The 17,928-nt window shown below is 43.9% G+C and overlaps 1 protein-coding gene across 3 annotated transcripts in view; it reads right to left on the reverse strand.

The window, feature by feature from the left end:
* The window catches only part of Tet (Ten-Eleven Translocation (TET) family protein), a 292,059-nt gene that overhangs the window by 30,244 nt on the left and 243,887 nt on the right, over positions 1-17,928 (reverse strand). For all 3 annotated transcript variants that reach the window (XM_053792372.2, XM_053792371.2, XM_053792373.2), the window contains one exon: positions 13,486-16,711. In XM_053792372.2, the coding sequence (XP_053648347.2) occupies positions 13,486-16,711 (3,226 nt within the window). The remainder of the gene's footprint in view (positions 1-13,485; positions 16,712-17,928) is intronic.

Consider the following 17,928-nt stretch of genomic DNA (forward strand, 5'->3'; position numbering starts at 1 on the left):
GAGGCATCTGTGGAGAAAAAAAACTATTCACGGTACCAACTCTGCTTTATGGGTGTGAAGCATGGGTTTTAAATGTTGCAGCGAGGAGGTTACATGCAGTGGAGGTGTGTGGAGGGCAATGTGTAGTGTGAATATACATGCAGAGACTTCAGGCTTTGGAGATTATAAGGTGTAGAGTTACCAAAAGTATTATTCGAAGGACAGATGAGGGGTTATTGAAATGGTTTGGACATTTCGAGACGATGAGTCAAAATGGGATAACCAGGGCATATAAATCTAGAAAGGAGGGGTTGACTCAGGAAGGGTTGGAGGGAGGGGGGGGTAAGGGAGGTTTTGAGTGCTAGAGACCTGGACATCAAACAGGCTTGGGTGAGCAAGTTAGAAATGAGTGGAGACAGTTCTTAATAATGATTTAATGTGCTGCTGGAATGTGTGCAAGGTAACATTTACGAAGGGATTCAAAGGACACTTGTTAGCCATACTCGAGTACTAAAGATGGAAAGTAGAGTGCCTGCACTCGGAAGGAGGGTTGGGATGTTGCAGTTCAGGTCATTTGAGCTCTAATGTCAGTACACTTCTGGGAAGACAGTAATTAAATGAATGATGATGAAACTGTCTTCTTACCGAGTCACCCTACCATAAAGGAGACAGCCAGTTAAAATATAAAAATGAACCACGTGACTAAGTGGTATGGAAACAGATTTTCAATGAAAACTTCTGGTTATAAGACTTCGGACTACAGTTAGTGCCACATTTACAAACACGTCATAGAAGTGTTCTTTGTAAAATCATCCTATTGTAAGCTCCGTGGCTTAGTGGTACAGCATTGAGCTAGCTACATACATGGACCACGATTCAAGTCCCCCCTTCCATACGGTGACAGACATTTATTACGACTTTGCCTGTAATGTGAAATACACAATTACACTTTAACATTACTCTCGTTATTTTTAAAACAGGAAACAGAATGGTTAGTTAGGTTGGGTATCCTGGAGCCTCGTTGATGTACCGGTTGCCAATGAGGCTAAGTAACGCTAGCGAGAGATAATGCCGAACATCATAGTCGTGTGGAGATAATTAACCGCATTGTTTGACCAGATTTTCGACCGTAGTGACTGGAACTGCTTAACATCCTACTACCCCTAACCCTCGCAACTGTCCGTCCAATATTGATTTCCAGGCAACGAGTTCCACGCTATTTTCTCATGACACGATTTTGTTTCCATTTTGTTTCGCTTTTTTTTAGTAGTTTGGGGATGCATTCATCATATAGGATTAATGGTGCTGTAACCGACCGATCATAGCACCAAATCGGCTACCCCGATTCCAGATTTATGGCACATAGTCACATGTTTATTAGCTTCGTTTCAGCACGCATAGAATCCTCTAATTTGGACATTTAACATCAACAGAATTATCATATTGATTGACAGTGGTCCCAATGTCAGTCGGGTAGGATAATTGCAGTACAGCAAGTGTTGCAAGTTAAACTGTCGACTGTGCCAAACTTCATGTCCACTATCACCATCACAGCTAATATAAAGACAGCTAAGAAGTTACAGAAGCTGTGGACGATGTTTCGACCCTTCCTGGACCATTATCAACGCGATATTATGACTATTCTCCGATCACTTAATATATAAGTGGAAAGATAAATGAAAACACGAGAAAATTTTACTAAAAAAAAAGTCAGTATTGAGACTTAGGTCATTATATATAATATATATATATATATATATATATATATATATATATATATATATATATATATATATATATATATATATATATATATATATATATACACATACATACACACATACACACACACAACAGGTTGCCAGGAAAAAATCAGCTAATGACAGAAGTGTCGAAATTTAACGTTTGATAGCCTTTGATGGGTAAAAAAATACATTAAACTCTTATAAACCTCCTCTATAGAGTGTGATTTTTATTTGGTAAATGCGATTGAAAAATTTCATCCAAAATTAAATAGTACGTGCTATGAAGGCCTTGTCACGCGATATTCTATCTTAAATGCACATTTTTTAATAGTTATTTTTTTGGCAACATCGCACTATATGGAGAAACTTTATAAAAGAGTTGACCGTGTATAATGTTTTGTCTGGAAATTTGTGTGTGTGTGTGTGTGTGTGTGTGTGTGTGTGTGTGTGTGTGTGTGTGTGTGTGTGTGTGTGTGTGTGTGTGTGTGTGTGTGTGTAAAACACTGAGCCGAGTAAAATATGAGTGTAACGTTTAGTGGTAAAAAGACGTATTAGAAGATCTGGCAAGAGTCCAGAATGAAGGAAGGTTGTGAGGATGTTGCTGCTGTGTATCCAGACTGGTTCTCACTCCTGCCACTGTGCTTGCCAATACCATGTTTAATATGGCTTTAGTTTTATTTATGGTACTCTTGTTAGGTAATATTTAATATTGTACTTTATTACACGTATGACTGGGTACTGTGGGAGAGTAATATGCTTATTTATATGTGGTTACTATGTCCCTTTTTCTCTCCTATCTGTTAACGAGTTTCCAATATTTCTTCGTAACTTAGTAGTGAATACAAAATTTACAACATGTGCTGTTAACACTGGGCCTATTTCCTAGGCCTTCGGTGTACCTATATACTCTTGCGCTACCGTCCACAAGATGGATATTTCATACACAGTAAACTAGCCGCTTTGGCGGAAAAAATACATCACAAAATGTCCTCGTTAGCTAAAAGGAAAGGAGACAAGATTAAGACGTGTATTTACTTGTACAGGACATTGTTATACTGAGATGTGGGGAGACACTTAGTGGTTGTAAGGCTGTAGAGGCACTGGTCTGGGTCAAGTTTGTTTTAAGGTCGTAGTTGTATGCGAATCCCCACCCCCACACACAATGGTAGTGGTGGTGATGGTGGTAGCAGGTGATGGTGGTAGCAGGTGATGGTGATAGCAGAGAGCCTGGGTGATGGTGGCAGCAGTGAGCCTGGGTGATGGTGGCAGCAGTGAGCCTGGGTGATGGTGGTAGCAGTGAGCCTAGGTGATGGTGGTAGCAGTGAGCCTGGATGATGGTGGTAGCAGTGAGCCTGGATGATGGTGGTAGCAGTGAGCCTAGGTGATGGTGGTAGCAGTGAGCCTGGGTGATGGTGGTAGCAGTGAGCCTGGGTGATGGTGGTAGCAGGTGATGGTGGTAGCAGCGAGCCTGGGTGATGGTAGCAGTGAGCCTGGGTGATGGTGGTAGCAGTGAGCCTGGGTGATGGTGGTAGCAGTGAGCCTGGGTGATGGTGGTAGCAGTGAGCCTGGGTGATGGTGGTAGCAGTGAGCCTGGGTGATGGTGGTAGCAGTGAGCCTGGGTGATGGTGGTAGCAGTGAGCCTGGGTGATGGTGGTAGAAGGTGATGGTGGTAGCAGTGAGCCTGGGTGGTGGTAGCAGTGAGCCTGGGTGATGGTGGTAGGTGATGGTGGTAGCAGTGAGCCTGGGTGATGGTGGTAGAAGGTGATGGTGGTAGCAGTGAGCCTGGGTGACGGTGGTAGCAGTGAGCCTGGGTGATGGTGGTAGCAGTGAGACTGGGTGATGGTAGCAGTGAGCCTGGGTGATGGTGGTAGCAGTGAGCCTGGGTGATGGTGGTAGCAGTGAGACTGGGTGATGGTGGTAGCAGTGAGCCTGGGTGATGGTGGTAGCAGTGAGCCTGGGTGATGGTGGTAGCAGTGAGCCTGGGTGATGGTGGTAGCAGTGAGCCTGGGTGATGGTGGTAGCAGTGAGCCTGGGTGATGGTGGTAGCAGTGAGCCTGGGTGATGGTGGTAGCAGTGAGCCTGGGTGATGGTGATAGCAGTGAGCCTGGGGGTGATGGCGGTAGCAGTGAGCCTGGGTGATGGTGGTAGCAGTGAGCCTGGGTGATGGTGGTAGCAGTGAGCCTGGGTGATGGTGGTAGCAGTGAGCCTGGGTGATGGTGGTAGCAGTGAGCCTGGGTGATGGTGGTAGCAGTGAGCCTGGGTGATGGTGGTAGCAGTGAGCCTGGGTGATGGTGGTAGCAGTGAGCCTGGGTGATGGTGGTAGCAGTGAGCCTGGGTGATGGTGGTAGCAGTGAGCCTGGGTGATGGTGGTAGCAGTGAGCCTGGGTGATGGTGGTAGCAGTGAGCCTGGGTGATGGTGGTAGCAGTGAGCCTGGGTGATGGTGGTAGCAGTGAGCCTGGGTGATGGTGGTAGCAGTGAGCCTGAGTGATGGTGGTAGCAGTGAGCCTGGGTGATGGTGGTAGCAGTGAGCCTGGGTGATGGTGGTAGCAGTGAGCCTGAGTGATGGTGGTAGCAGTGAGCCTGGGTGATGGTGGTAGCAGTGAGCCTGGGTGATGGTGGTAGCAGTGAGCCGGGGTGCGTGACGACAGGGATAAAACAATGACCAAACAGTTGCCTGCCTAACTTTCCTCCTCTCTGCTCACATTACCTTGTTAATAAACCGTTGAAACCTGGTCGAGGTACTCTTAACTGATCTTTCTTTATGCACAAGTTCTTCTGGCTTAACCATGTTAGTTAACATAAGTGAAAAAAAAAAATATAAAAATTACATAAAAGGCAACATTTCCTGTGTAAATTACGAAGCTTCCGCTCCATTATCTACTGTAAAAGATTGTCTCCTGACATCCAATATGAAAACAATATGCTGATTTCGCTAAGTACTTTTATAGTATATTATTATTATTATTAATTATTATTATTGTTATACCTATCTTTGGTGAGTTCCGGGAGTTTTTCTACTTGAGCATGGCCATAGGTCAGGCTATTATTATAATTAAATTCCAGGGAAAGCCTAAACCCATGGTCGTATATATATGACCTGGGGGTTTGGGAGGTCATCAGATTTGATCCGAGGAAAGGAAGCTACAAATTTTTGAATGAAAAGTCCTTCACCTACTTCAAAGTACCTCCCTCGGATTATTATTATAATCAAGGGGGAAGCGCTAAACCCGGAGGATTATACAGCGCCTGGGGGGGGGGGGGATGTGGAAGGCATTCAGGCTTAATTCGGGGAACTGGAGCACAGATCCAATTCCCTAAATCAAGAGCCCCTCACCAACATCAAGGAACCTTCCTTGAGGGGACCTCCCTCGGAGATAGGTATTTTGGATGGGTACACGAGTGGATGGGTGTGAGTTGGACCTGTCTAGCATAGACCAATAAGCCTATCGCAGTGTTCAGTTTTATGTTCTTGACTTATCTTGCTCATTACCAGACAACTGCAGAAACAATAACCGTCATAGAGGCTTAGCAAGATTTAGATTATAGATTTTGCCGCCGAAGCAGTTTACTGTTCACTCCATATCCATCCTATGGACGGTAGTGGCTAGTTTACTGTGCTCCCAGTGTCCAATTGATTGTAATGGCTAGTTAACTGTACTTCTCCTAACCATCCAATTGGCTGCAGTGGCTAGTTTCTTCTGCACCCCATATCCATAATACTGATAGTGGTGGTTAGCTTACTGTGCACCCCATATACATCCTATCGCCTCAGAAATTGATCCCAGAAAGGTTAACAGGAGTACGTCTGAATTCATAGCTACAACCTGTTGTATCTGTCGCAAGCAAATCGAGGATATTTGCTTGGAAAGACGAGAGAAACCCCGCATATATACGAGATACGTGTACGTTCAATATGGCAGAGAAACAGTCCGTGATATCCCAAGCATATCTGCTGGACGCTCACTGTAGTGTGTGGCAGTGTATAACACACGAGACCCCCCGGGGGAGATTTTTTCAACACGTGCTTTATGAATGAGGAGTCACATAGAAGATGGACACTAGAGTTAACTAAAGAAAAGTGTTTAAACACACGCAAGCACACATGTAGTAGTATTAGTAGTGAAATACTATTTTTACAAGATGGGTTGCTTTAACAAAATGGGATGACATTTGACATCATTAATATAAAGCTCCCGGTTATACAGAACATATATTGGAGAGAAATAGGCTCGAAGTAAATAGTAAAGTATTATACTTTAGCGTAATATGATAAATGCAAAGAAAACAAGAACACTGAACTATTTATAAACAGATACAGAACTAAAATGGTAAATCTTTTGTAGCACCCCGTCAAAAAAAAAATAAAATGCATAAAATTTCAAGCAGAAATAAATTGACAAAGCGTGAATTTATCTTTCTTGGGTTAATGATATTTTGGAAGCTTGGTTTGATATTACCATCTTGTTCAGCAAACCTAGCCATATGCCTTAAATGGGACAGTGTTTGATATACCTGTGACTTGTTTCGAGAGTTTTTCTACCCTCGCAGTCCGGACCTGAGGCCAGATTTTTTTTTTTTTTTTTTTTTTGACTAGCTGTTGCTGCTGGCGGCCAGCTAGCTCACAAAAACATCGCTGTGGAAATTTTGTATAATATTCCAGAATTTAGAGTGTATAAAATTAAATAATATAACAAGTGTTTGTTAAAATGTGGTGTGGGTTTGACTTTCGAGAAATTTCGAGTGAAGGGAAGGGAACCCGCACAGCACGGAACTGCCTAGAGACGCAAGAGAAATGGCGGAGTAACATTGGATGTACATAATAGTATTAAAATTCTGTGTCCTCGGCGCCGAAAATAGGTGTAACGGTTGAATTAGATGACCAAGAAATTCTTAAACTTCCTGGGTTAATGTAAATGGTCAAATTTCCTCTGAAACAGCTGGGATTGTGGAAGAGGAGGAGACGCCGAATCATGTGTGCAGCCCACCATGTCAAGTATGCTTCCTTAATGTATGGTAGATTTGCCTTGGACAATGCATGTATCTAGCTGTTAATGAAGCATGTGATTTTTAACAATAATTGTGGTAAGTTAATGTCTGACATTTAGTATTTATAATATGGTGTTAATATTAAACCGATGAAAAATCTTACCCAGTCTATATACAATAGTCTATAATAACGGTAGTGTTCCAGTTAACCATTTGTGGAGATCAAGTCATTAATATTAATACAGACCACAACGAAAAATTACCAACGTTACTGGCTTAAATTGAATATTCAATAATTATTTATAGGTCCAACCGAGTGTGTGAGTAGGTGGGCATCGGAGGAGGTACAGTGCAATGCCCCATTGCTCAGTCTCATCTATCTCCTAGGTACAACTAACATTAATAAGTGTATAATTTCAGGTCTTCTTCACTGGGTATAATTTACACTTCCCACCATATTTCTCACTTTAGTACATTGCTATGGTAGTGTGTAGATTTGGGGTTAGGTCCTCAGACATCTTCCATGAACATGTTATCGTGTAACTCTCCTTCACCCCTAACAGTATATTGCAAGTACTCGAAGGCGTTCCTAGTAGTCCTGGTAGGCAATAAGCTCTCCATCTTTTATCTCCCGATTTCAACGCAGCCGTCATCACTGAACAATGTTTCTAACAGAAAATGTAAAAGTGATTTAATAATACTGTAAAACTACGGTCCATAAACGTTTGTCTATATGGAATAGCAAAATTTTGCTGCCTAGTCACTGATACGTAGCTAGTGCCCTAAAATTTCAGTTATAGGCACAACATTTCTTTCCAGCGTTGAATACGGTGACAATCTTTCCAATGAAAGTGTCTTTATATGGTGGAAATATAAAGAACCTGATTTAGTAACTGAGCAAGAGCCTAGAACCAGTAAACACTGGGTTTATACATCTAGTGGTGTGTACCTCACACCAGTGGAAATGTATTTCAATCCCTCGGTTAGGGGTTAGATAGTCTTAATATCTACTGTGTTGTCGATACTTTTAACCTTAATAAATCGACCAACTACTGAAGTTCCATTCGGAACACATACCCTGGTGGGTAAAGCCTACACGTGTGTCAGGCCGGAGGGAGACCTAACGATCGATACCCGGCCAATACACCATGGCAGCCCAGGCAGCCTAACACGTGCCTCCCAGCACGCGCCTTCGTCCCGAACCATTCACCGTATCTAGACTTCCGCTACATAATTCAAAACTAATTTTATGTTTCACACACATATCCTTCCTATGCGATACATGCACACTGTTATTTTCTTAGCGATTATGAATGACACATCCCACCGTTGAATCGTGACAATGTAATCAAGACGAAGTTAAAGCCAATGGTCTAGGACGAAGGATGCGGATCAAGAGTCGTAGTGCTGTGAAAATATCGATCGTGGGGTGGTTTGGGGAGTGTTATATGATGGGTAGTTGAGGGTGTGGGTGCACATAAGCTTGCTATATTCTGTCTCACTCACCCAAGAACACACACTCCCTGCCAGACCAGTCACTGTAACATCATGTTTCACTAGCATCCTTCTACATATCTTAAATATACTTGTAAATATATATATATATATATATATATATATATATATATATATATATATATATATATATATATATATATATATATATATATATATATATATATATGAGACAGAGAGAGGGAGAATGAATTTAATCCCTGTTTTAGGAATAAACGTATACTTTTCGTGTTCGAGTGAAATCCAGTCGGAAAGTTATAAACCTAACGCTAACTTTAGTCTGGTACTGATAACTCCATTCTATTTCACACATTCCTGTACTACTCCATATACCCCTGTACCACTCCATATATTGGTGGACCGCTTCAGTACAAGCTCCATCACCACAGCCCACCGCACTACTAGTCCTGAGCCACTAGACACCTTATAACACTATCTGAAGTGATAAACCCATGTGTCATCGCGAGTAGTGAAGGCTCGATCCTCCGTCCGCTAAGCACTTAACTATGTAACTTCGCTCAACTAGTTAAAAGAATTAAGTTTCAGGAGACAGAGATTGCACTCCCCTATGAGAGCATCTGGTGCACAGATCAATACAGCTCTCGATAACAACGATCCACAGTGAGTAATGAGCAGACGTTATTACTGTACACGTCTGCACACTTATATGAAGGGAGGGTCAGGAGAACCTACAATTTATAACATATCCTGGAAGTAAAAAACACACACACACTGCAGGGAGATTGACCCAGAAGCGGCCAGTGAAGCGGCAGGGACAGGAGCTATGACTCAACCCCTGCAACCACAACTAAGTGAGTACACACACAAACTGGACGGGAATGGAATACTAGGTTCCGTTTGCGTGAATTATGCGTTGTACTGCCAGGTTGTGTTGATCACACATTAAATATGTTATCCTAACGGGAAAGTCATATTCTTACTTCACGGTCGTGTTCTCATCCCCATTATTGTTTCGACCAAGGACCTGGTATTTGCTTTTATTTTTGTATAAAAAAGTTGCTTACATTATTATTTTTTGTTAGACATTATTAGTACTGGTGATGGAGACGAGAGTACAGTACATGTAATATATGATATATTTATGACAGGTGGGTTTCTGTACTTCACTTTTATCTTCATTCATTCATTCTCTCTCTCCCCCTCTCTGTCTCTCCACTCGTGTTCCTGCTACGACCTCTTCACTTCCTTATTCACGTTTCTGATCTCCTTCGATTACTACTACTACTTACTACCCCCATTTCTTCTTTCATATTACCCCTATTACTCTTGCTAAGCGATCCCTACTACTCCCTCTCTTCCCTTTCCCACTACCCCCATTCTTCCAACCTGCTACCCTCAGGCGTGCCTCATCCCATCCCACTACCCCCATTCTTCCAACCTGCTACCCTCAAGCGTGCCTCATCCCCTCCCACTACCCCCATTCTTCCAACCTGCTACCCTCAGGCGTGCCTCATCCCCTCCCACTACCCCCATTCTTCCAACCTGCTACCCTCAGGCGTGCCTCATCCCCTCCCACTACCCCCATTCTTCCAACCTGCTACCCTCAGGCGTGCCTCATCCCCTCCCACTACCCCCATTCTTCCAACCTGCTACCCTCAGGCGTGCCTCATCCCCTCCTCCTACTCTTGTCAGTACTTCCCCAGCTGGTCCACGTGGCAGAGTGAGAGGAGAGACAATCAATAAGAGTTAAAGTTGTAATGGCCCAACACAGCTGCCCTTACGTACGCCAGCCTCACACGACGTTCCTCCCTCCTTCTTGGCTCACCTTGCAAAATCATGCATGCATAAGCGTAGTGGTGAACCTGTTGTTCGTAAGAACGTACCACGTTAGTAATCTTATATTCGTTAATATTCTTATATTCGTATTCGCTGCATATCCATCCAATGGATGTATATCCAGCGAATACGAATGCACCATAAACTTCCCCCGCTTCAGCAGGGGGAAAAAATAATGGATTTACTACATTCTGGTGGATACTGAATACTGTGTGGATTACAAAATTAACAAATTATCCACTTCAGCGGTAAAATCGAAATCTCCTTTACAAACTTGGATTATATCTTAACGGAATGGATACCAACTTCCTCATACTATTTATATATATATATATATATATATATATATATATATATATATATATATATATATATATATATATATATATATACCTTAATCAAGCAGACTTTACTGTTTTGGTTATTGGCATCATTTTATGGACACAGTTTTAACTTTGTTATTGCTGTGCCATGTTTTATCACTGTTGCTTTGTTGTTCTCGTCATTACTATTTTATTGCACTGCCAATGATAACTCTCTTGATTGTTACTCTTACTTACAGTTATTCACAATATTTACCTGCCAACATTTGCTTCGTAAATCTTATTTAAGTAAGTTTATTCATGGTAATTTACACAGTGTAAATTACCTAGGGTAACCCCTCAAAAATAACAGCTTTCAGTCTGGTCAGTTACAAATAGAAACAAGTCTAATATATACCTTTGATATACCTTTGAAGAGTTTCGAGAGTTTATCTACTCTCTGAGCCCGGCCATGGGCCAGGCTCGTCTGACGTTACAATCCAACAATGGCGTCTTTTAACATGGATAAGTGAGGATTTATAACCTTTGATATGCCTATGATGAGTTTCGAGAGAGTACTCTCGGAGCCCGGCCATTGGCCAGGCTCGTCTGGTACTTGCCTGGTCAACCAGGCTGTTGCTGCTGCTGGTCATCCTTAATAATATTAGCTATTAATTTCACAATATAAGAATACCTTCACTTATCTAGCAAACTCTGTAATAGTCAGTTTGTAGTTTATAAAAAACTAATATTTGATTTTAGTATCCTCCAATAAAGCACAAATTGTTTGTGGGGGTAAAAGTTATTTATAAGTAATGTTTCTTACATTTAACATTGTGGAGTGGGAACCTACGGTCCTTCTGCCTCGTGATGGCATTCATAGAGAGCATGAGTGCACTCCTATTCTCCACCTCTTCTTTCTGGTATTTGTCTAATTCTAACACTGCCTTCAACATCTGAGAACATCAGTTCCTCTGGTAGCTAAATCTATGGGATATTAGAAGTCCCTTGATTTTCCCCCAGACTCCCAGTACCTCTCAAAGCCAGGAAGCAGCTTCTAGATACTAAACGTTTACCATTAAGTAGTAGTAGTAGTACTACGACTATCCTCTGAGAATCAACAGGTATTTTAAGACAAACCTTAAGCGATTGTTTCAGGGTTCTTGCAAGCTAGAACTGTCTCCTGAGTCCAGGGTGAGAGTACCGAGACTGCGGACATTCAAAAGTCTCATTATATATATATATATATATATATATATATATATATATATATATATATATATATATATATATATATATATATATATATATATATATATATATATATATATATATATATATATATATATATATACACACATATATCATACAGTACGTATAGGGTTAAAATAAAACTTTTTGAACCTCAAACACAAATGAAAGTGGTTTTTAGTGCTGTGTGACAACAATACCATAAACCATGAAACAGGAACAGCCAAAAAATTTGGAAAATAATCGCGAATATACAAATAAATTTGAGCCGGGGCCCGCCGCCATTTTTTCAGCATAAAAGTTCAATGAGACATGGTTTGTGTTGTATGTTGGGTAAAGCTGCCCTTCTCTCAGGTGTGGATGAAGTATATACATACACATGATTGCATGATGATATTTCGTCCACTGTGTGAAGTATACATCTGCTATTCTGACCAGTAATTGTATACACAAGGTGTTCTGGCCAGTGTAAGTATACATATATTCTGACCACTGTATGATTTATACATCCTAGTTTTCTATAGTGTATGAAGTATTCTGTCCTGTGTTTACAATGTATGATGTTCTGTCCAACATATGAAATGTACACCTGGTATTCTGTCCAGCATGTAATGTACATCACAGTATACTGTATGACCAAGAAATATACAATATAGTTTATCTTCATGAAATAAACCGTACAATTGTTCATGTAAAATACATCAGCACTATATCGCTTATGTTCTTTTTGAGTGAATACATTACTGTAGCCGATGTAGTTTATTCCAGTAATACAACTAATATTCTACTCAGAAGCTTCTAGTCCATTTCACTGAGGTCAACTGGTTGTTAATTCAAGATTTTTAAGGTCAATGGACTATTAATTCAAGATTTTGAAACCTCAGCTGGCTATTAATTCAGAAATTTTAAGGTCAAATGGTTATTAATTCAGGATTTTAAATTAGCCATTAATTTAGGCAGTTAAATATGGCGGCCAACTTGTATACGCTCGTTTTAATTTCTTCAGTAGATGACAAGTTTTTATCGCATCCTTTCGCTGGCAACACTCGAAAGAACCTTATTTTACAAACCTATCATTATTTGTTCTAGTTCCTAAATCTTATGCATATCCATATGCTCCTGCGTTGCCGTCCCAAGATATGGGGTGTACAATAAACTAATTCCTACCACCCACAGGATGGATATAGAGTACACAAACTAGCTAGTGGCCTTCACAGGATGGACATAGGGTGCAACAAAGTAGCCACTACCATCCACAGATGGATATAGGGTACACCATAACCTAGGTGCTTCGGCTGCAAAAATCTAAAATCTAACTTAAATAAGTAACGCTTTCATGCAGACAGAGGCAAGACAGCAGGCCGACAACATCATGGCAGACACATGCTGGAGAAAGGCGTCGACATAAGTAAGCATGCAGTATTGTGCAAATAAGGAAACAGTTACAAATAGCAAATTGGCACCATAAGCAAAATGAAGAGAGGAGAGAAACACTATCAACACAGTCTAAGAGAAAGCATCAATGAGCAGCTTCGCATGGCCTTTTCCATTTGAAAAGGCCATGTGATGTAATGACGCTTGTACATCTTTCGTTTTTCAGTGAATAGTGTTTTTCTTTATAACTTCAGAGCATTTAATAACGTTTGAGGCAAGCTTGCTCATGTTATTCTACATTACAAAGCCCCACGAGCACTACTTAGCCAAGCTAACTGTAGATTTCGCGAGATTGTACAAAGAACAGCTAAGCATTCCTCAGCCAATCACTACTAATCAAGATTATCTTCCATGGGATTTTAGAGATCAACAGTGGAGCGCTCCTCCGCCAATCATTTTCGAGCACAGCTTTTTTGGAGTCAAGCAGAACGTAAAATGCCATGGCTATAGATTGAGAGAAGAGGGACGTACATACCAGGAGGAACGGCGCAGGAACATCGAGGAATGTCCAACTCGTTCTGACGAAGTCTCATTCTGCGAGCTTCCATTTCCGCCAGCTCTGATGTTGGGCTGGACGAAGAACCTCGAGACTCGTCTACTTCTGTCACCGGTTCTTGTTTCACCTGTTGCTCTTGTAATTTCTGTTGCCGCTGCTGCTGCAGCTGCTGTCTTTGCTGCTGCTGCTGTTCCTGGTGTTGTTGCTGTTCTTGCTGCTGCATCATATGCTGCTGCTGCTGTTGTTGCATCATATGCTGCTGCTGTTGCATCATATGCTGCTGCTGTTGGTGTTGCATCATATGCTGCTGCTGTTGTTGTAGATGTTGATGCTGCTGTTGTAGATGTTGCTGCTGCAGATGATGTTGCTGCTGCAGATGATGTTGCTTTAGTTGATGTTGTTGCTGTTCGTGTATAGACTGATGTTGCGGTCGCTGTGGCTGGTGTACATGCTGATGATGTTGCTCTTGTAGATGCTTCTGCATATTTTCTGCATGTTTATGTTGCAGATGTTGTTGATGATGCTGGTGCAATTGGTGTTGAGTGTGGTGTTGCTGTAGTGTGTCGTACCTCATCTGTGTACTAGTATCGACCTGTCGAGTACCAGGTTGACTGGTAGTAACAATCTGTTTACCGCGTTGCCTTCCAGCCTGGTGAACAGTAGTTTGTTCAACACACTGTTGAACACTGGTTTGACATGCGGTTGCATGCTGTTGAACCAGTTGATGCCGATGAGGTGTACTTTGACTGGTAGAGGTGGTCACTACGACTGGCGAAGAGGTAGTGTTAGAATTGGTGATGGTAGTGGTCGTGTTGGAGGTGTATTCAGGAACTGATTGTTGAGGCTGGTAGGCAGAGGCAGGGGCCCCCGGGGGCCGGGTCTGTCCCTCAGTTGTTGAAGGTGGGGGCAGCCGTGGGCCCACGGGGGTGGGCTGGCGAAGTGGCTGGCAAAATCCAGCCACATTAGCACACACAGGCCGCGACATGCACGGTCCTGTCCCCCTGACCCTGCCAAACCGAAAATCCTGGCGGTTATGACCTGAATCCGGACTGTCAGGAAAGTCATACACGGAGAGTTTCCAGCCAGGATCCTGACGAACAGTCAATCTTGGCTTGTGCTCCAGGTGTTCCACTGTTGACTTGGTGTTATGTTCTCTTGCTGGCTGTGAGACCAGATCCTCTCTCACCGATTTTCGATCCAGCTGTTCCGCTTGCTGCTTTTGGTCCAGCTGGGCCAATGATGGCTTTTGGTCCAGCTGGTCCAGTGGCGGCTTTTGGTCCAACTGCTCAAATGATGGTTTGACATCCAGTTGATCTGCTGGTGAGTTTAGGTCTGGTCGGTCTGGCGGTTTAGGCGCCATGCTAATTGATGGGTCTCCCTGTTCCTGTTTTATTTCCACATCTTTATTAAATTCAAGCTCACTTTTCGTTTGGATTTCTTCTTTTTCTTCTTTAATCTTAATAGTCTCGCTCGAAGTTTCTGGTGCTTGTGGCTGCGTGTTGGCGAATGTTCCCTGCGCCGATGACGATGGTAGCGGTGCTTGCGGTGATGCCCCAGGGAGCGTGGCTTGCGGTGATGCCCCAGGGAGCGTGGCTTGCGGTGATGCCCCAGGGAGCGTGGCTTGCGGTGATGCCCCAGGGAGCGTGGCTTGCGGTGATGCCCCAGGGAGCGTGGCCTGCGGTGATGCCCCAGGGAGCGTGGCTTGCGGTGATGCCCCAGGGAGCGTGGCTTGCGGTGATGCCCCAGGGAGCGTGGCTTGCGGTGATGCCCCAGGGAGCGTGGCTTGCGGTGATGCTCCTGGAAGCATAACTCGCGGCAATGTCGCGGTTAGCGTGGCTCGCGGCGATGCCCCAGTTAGTGCAGCTCGCGGCGATGTCGCGATAAGCGTGGCTCGCGGCGATGCCCCAGTTAGCGTAGCTCGCGGTGATGCTCCTGTTAGTGTGGCTCGCGGCGATGCTCCTGTTAGTGTGGCTCGCGGCGATGCTCCTATTAGTGTGGCTCGCGGGGATACCCCCTGCAACGGGGGCGAACATCTGGTGGTGGTGTTGGCGCGGACCTTCGTGGTCTCAGCGCCGCCCTTCACATCAGTACTGTTAGCGTGGACTACAGAGCCCGGGCCAGACTCTGTAGTCCTATAGGCTAAAAAATTCTGGGCCATTTTGAGTGACTCATGCATGTGCCCGGGCTCCGCGTTCGCCACACTAGTGACAGCGGCCACGTGGCCCGAAAAGTGAACCTCTCCTAGGGGCGGAGAGTCCACACTACCACCAGGATAGCTCCCACCTTGCCGAGACATTATCATGTTTTTGAGTCGACTCTGGACGCTTACGGAGCCGTGCGGGCTGCCTTGGGGCACTCCCGCACCCCCCTCCAAGGCTTGACCCGAGTACCCGCCCGCAGACACTCTAGAGCCGAGTAAATTCTGCGTGGGGGGAGGCGGGTACCCAGGCTTCTCGTTTGGGTGTTCGGAGGCGTGAGGAGATGGTAAAGTTGTCATGGTGAAGCCTCCCGTGACAGGCGAGGCTTCAGGGGCTGACACCGCTGGGGAGGGCATTGGAGACTTGAACATACCACCTTGTTGCTGCTGTTGCTGTTGTTGCTGCTGCTGTTGCTGCTGCTGCTGTTGTTGCTGTTGTTGATGGAAGTCATTAGAGCCTGGGTATCGGTGGTGATGGGGAGACGAACCCCCCACTACTCCGTTTCCCTGATTTTGGTTGAGGAAGCCGTTAGGGGGCCCGTTGCTGAAGGCAGGGACGGAGGTTTGCGATGTCTGCGGGGAGAAATGCCCCTGGGGAACGTACCCGCCGTTACCATTGTCACCTCCCGTGTTAAACTGTCCGTTGAACTGATTGTTGTACTGGGAGACACTTGGCACCGGGGGCGCTGGCGCACCACTGGGCCCCCCGGGGAAGTTAAACATAGGTTGCCGAGGTTCGAACTGATTGAACTGGTGTGGTGGCGGCGGGGGCGGTGGGTGGCCCATGGGTGGGTGGCCAAGGGCGGGAGGGTGGAAGGGCGGCGGCCACTGCCCTTGCGGCGCGTCGCCGCCCCATACAGCGTTGGGGAAGCGCTCCCGCATGTGGGGGAAGGGCGGGATCTCTGGAGGTGGAAGGGCCGGCTGTTCCCCCATCCCTGGCCCTGGGAAGAAGGGCATCATGGCGCCCATCCCTGACTGACGGCGTTCCATCTTCTCGCCGCGAGGAGTCTGCAATAAAAGAGAAACATTGTCAACAAAAGATAAACAGAAGTGACTTAAGAAATCGTAATAACACGATTGGAAACAATTGAGTGCGTGGGGATGGAACTCATGGCGAGTGAGTCCTCGCCATGGGTTAAAACCCATCCGTTCCCTGATTTATAAAAAGAAATGGACAGACAAACACAAGGGCCAGCAGTAACAGCCTGGCTAATAAGACCCTGATCCACCGCGAGGCCTGGTCATGGACCGGAACACCCTCCAGGTATACTCCAAAATATAAACACTATCAACCTTCGATATACCTTTGATGAGTTTCGAGTCTTACTACTCTCGGAGCCCGACCATGGGTCAGGCACTGACAATCATCAGACTGGAATAAATACAGTCAAATATACGACTGGAATATACTCCCTGTCAAACAAAAGACTGGAATGTCAAATACATTAGCCTTAAGACTAGATTTTGTCAAATTTTGACCAATATTTGTTATATAACTTGAAAGAATGATACTTAATAAGACTATATGCTTACAGAATCAGACACCGACTCTCATCTCCATGGTTTTAAACGGGAAGAATGTTCAGAATTATATTATCGCAATTCTCACTGTACACTCTTCAACTACTACTAGTTTTCCCACATTTAGTAAATTTATTTAGGTAGAGGTACACAAATACAAATGTCAGTGTAAATTACCTAGGACAACCCAAAATTGTCAGATAAAGTGACTTATTTCCACTGGGATCCTTAACTTTCAATCTTCATTTGATATCATAAGCAGAACTGTCATCCAATATAAACTATCCAAAATGGTTGTTTAGTGATAATCTTAATAGAGTAGACACTGTTCTCTATCAAGATTTTTAGGAAAGGGATTAAGGAAATGTCCTTAAGTGCAACACAGGGTGGAGTACTGTCTGCTTCACAAACATACGACTATAAGCTACGTTGATAGCACTATGAACTTCCTGGAGTAATCTACTAGGACTAACTTAAATACGTTGCATTTAGTTTGCATTTTAGCTTGTCTTCTTTTCAATGTCACCGACGAGTACCATCAGGTCATGTTGCATCCCTCCGCCAAACAAGACCAGCTTTCTGACACACCAAGTACTTGTAACAGGGTGTGCAACCTATGTAGGATTGACGAGGAAAGTACTGGGTGATATGTCTAATGTCTCTTACTTGTAACCAAAGCTAAACCTGGCTGCTACATCAGTTCG

Source organism: Cherax quadricarinatus, chromosome 67 (genome assembly GCF_038502225.1).
Source record: "Cherax quadricarinatus isolate ZL_2023a chromosome 67, ASM3850222v1, whole genome shotgun sequence".
Classification (NCBI taxonomy): domain Eukaryota; kingdom Metazoa; phylum Arthropoda; class Malacostraca; order Decapoda; family Parastacidae; genus Cherax; species Cherax quadricarinatus.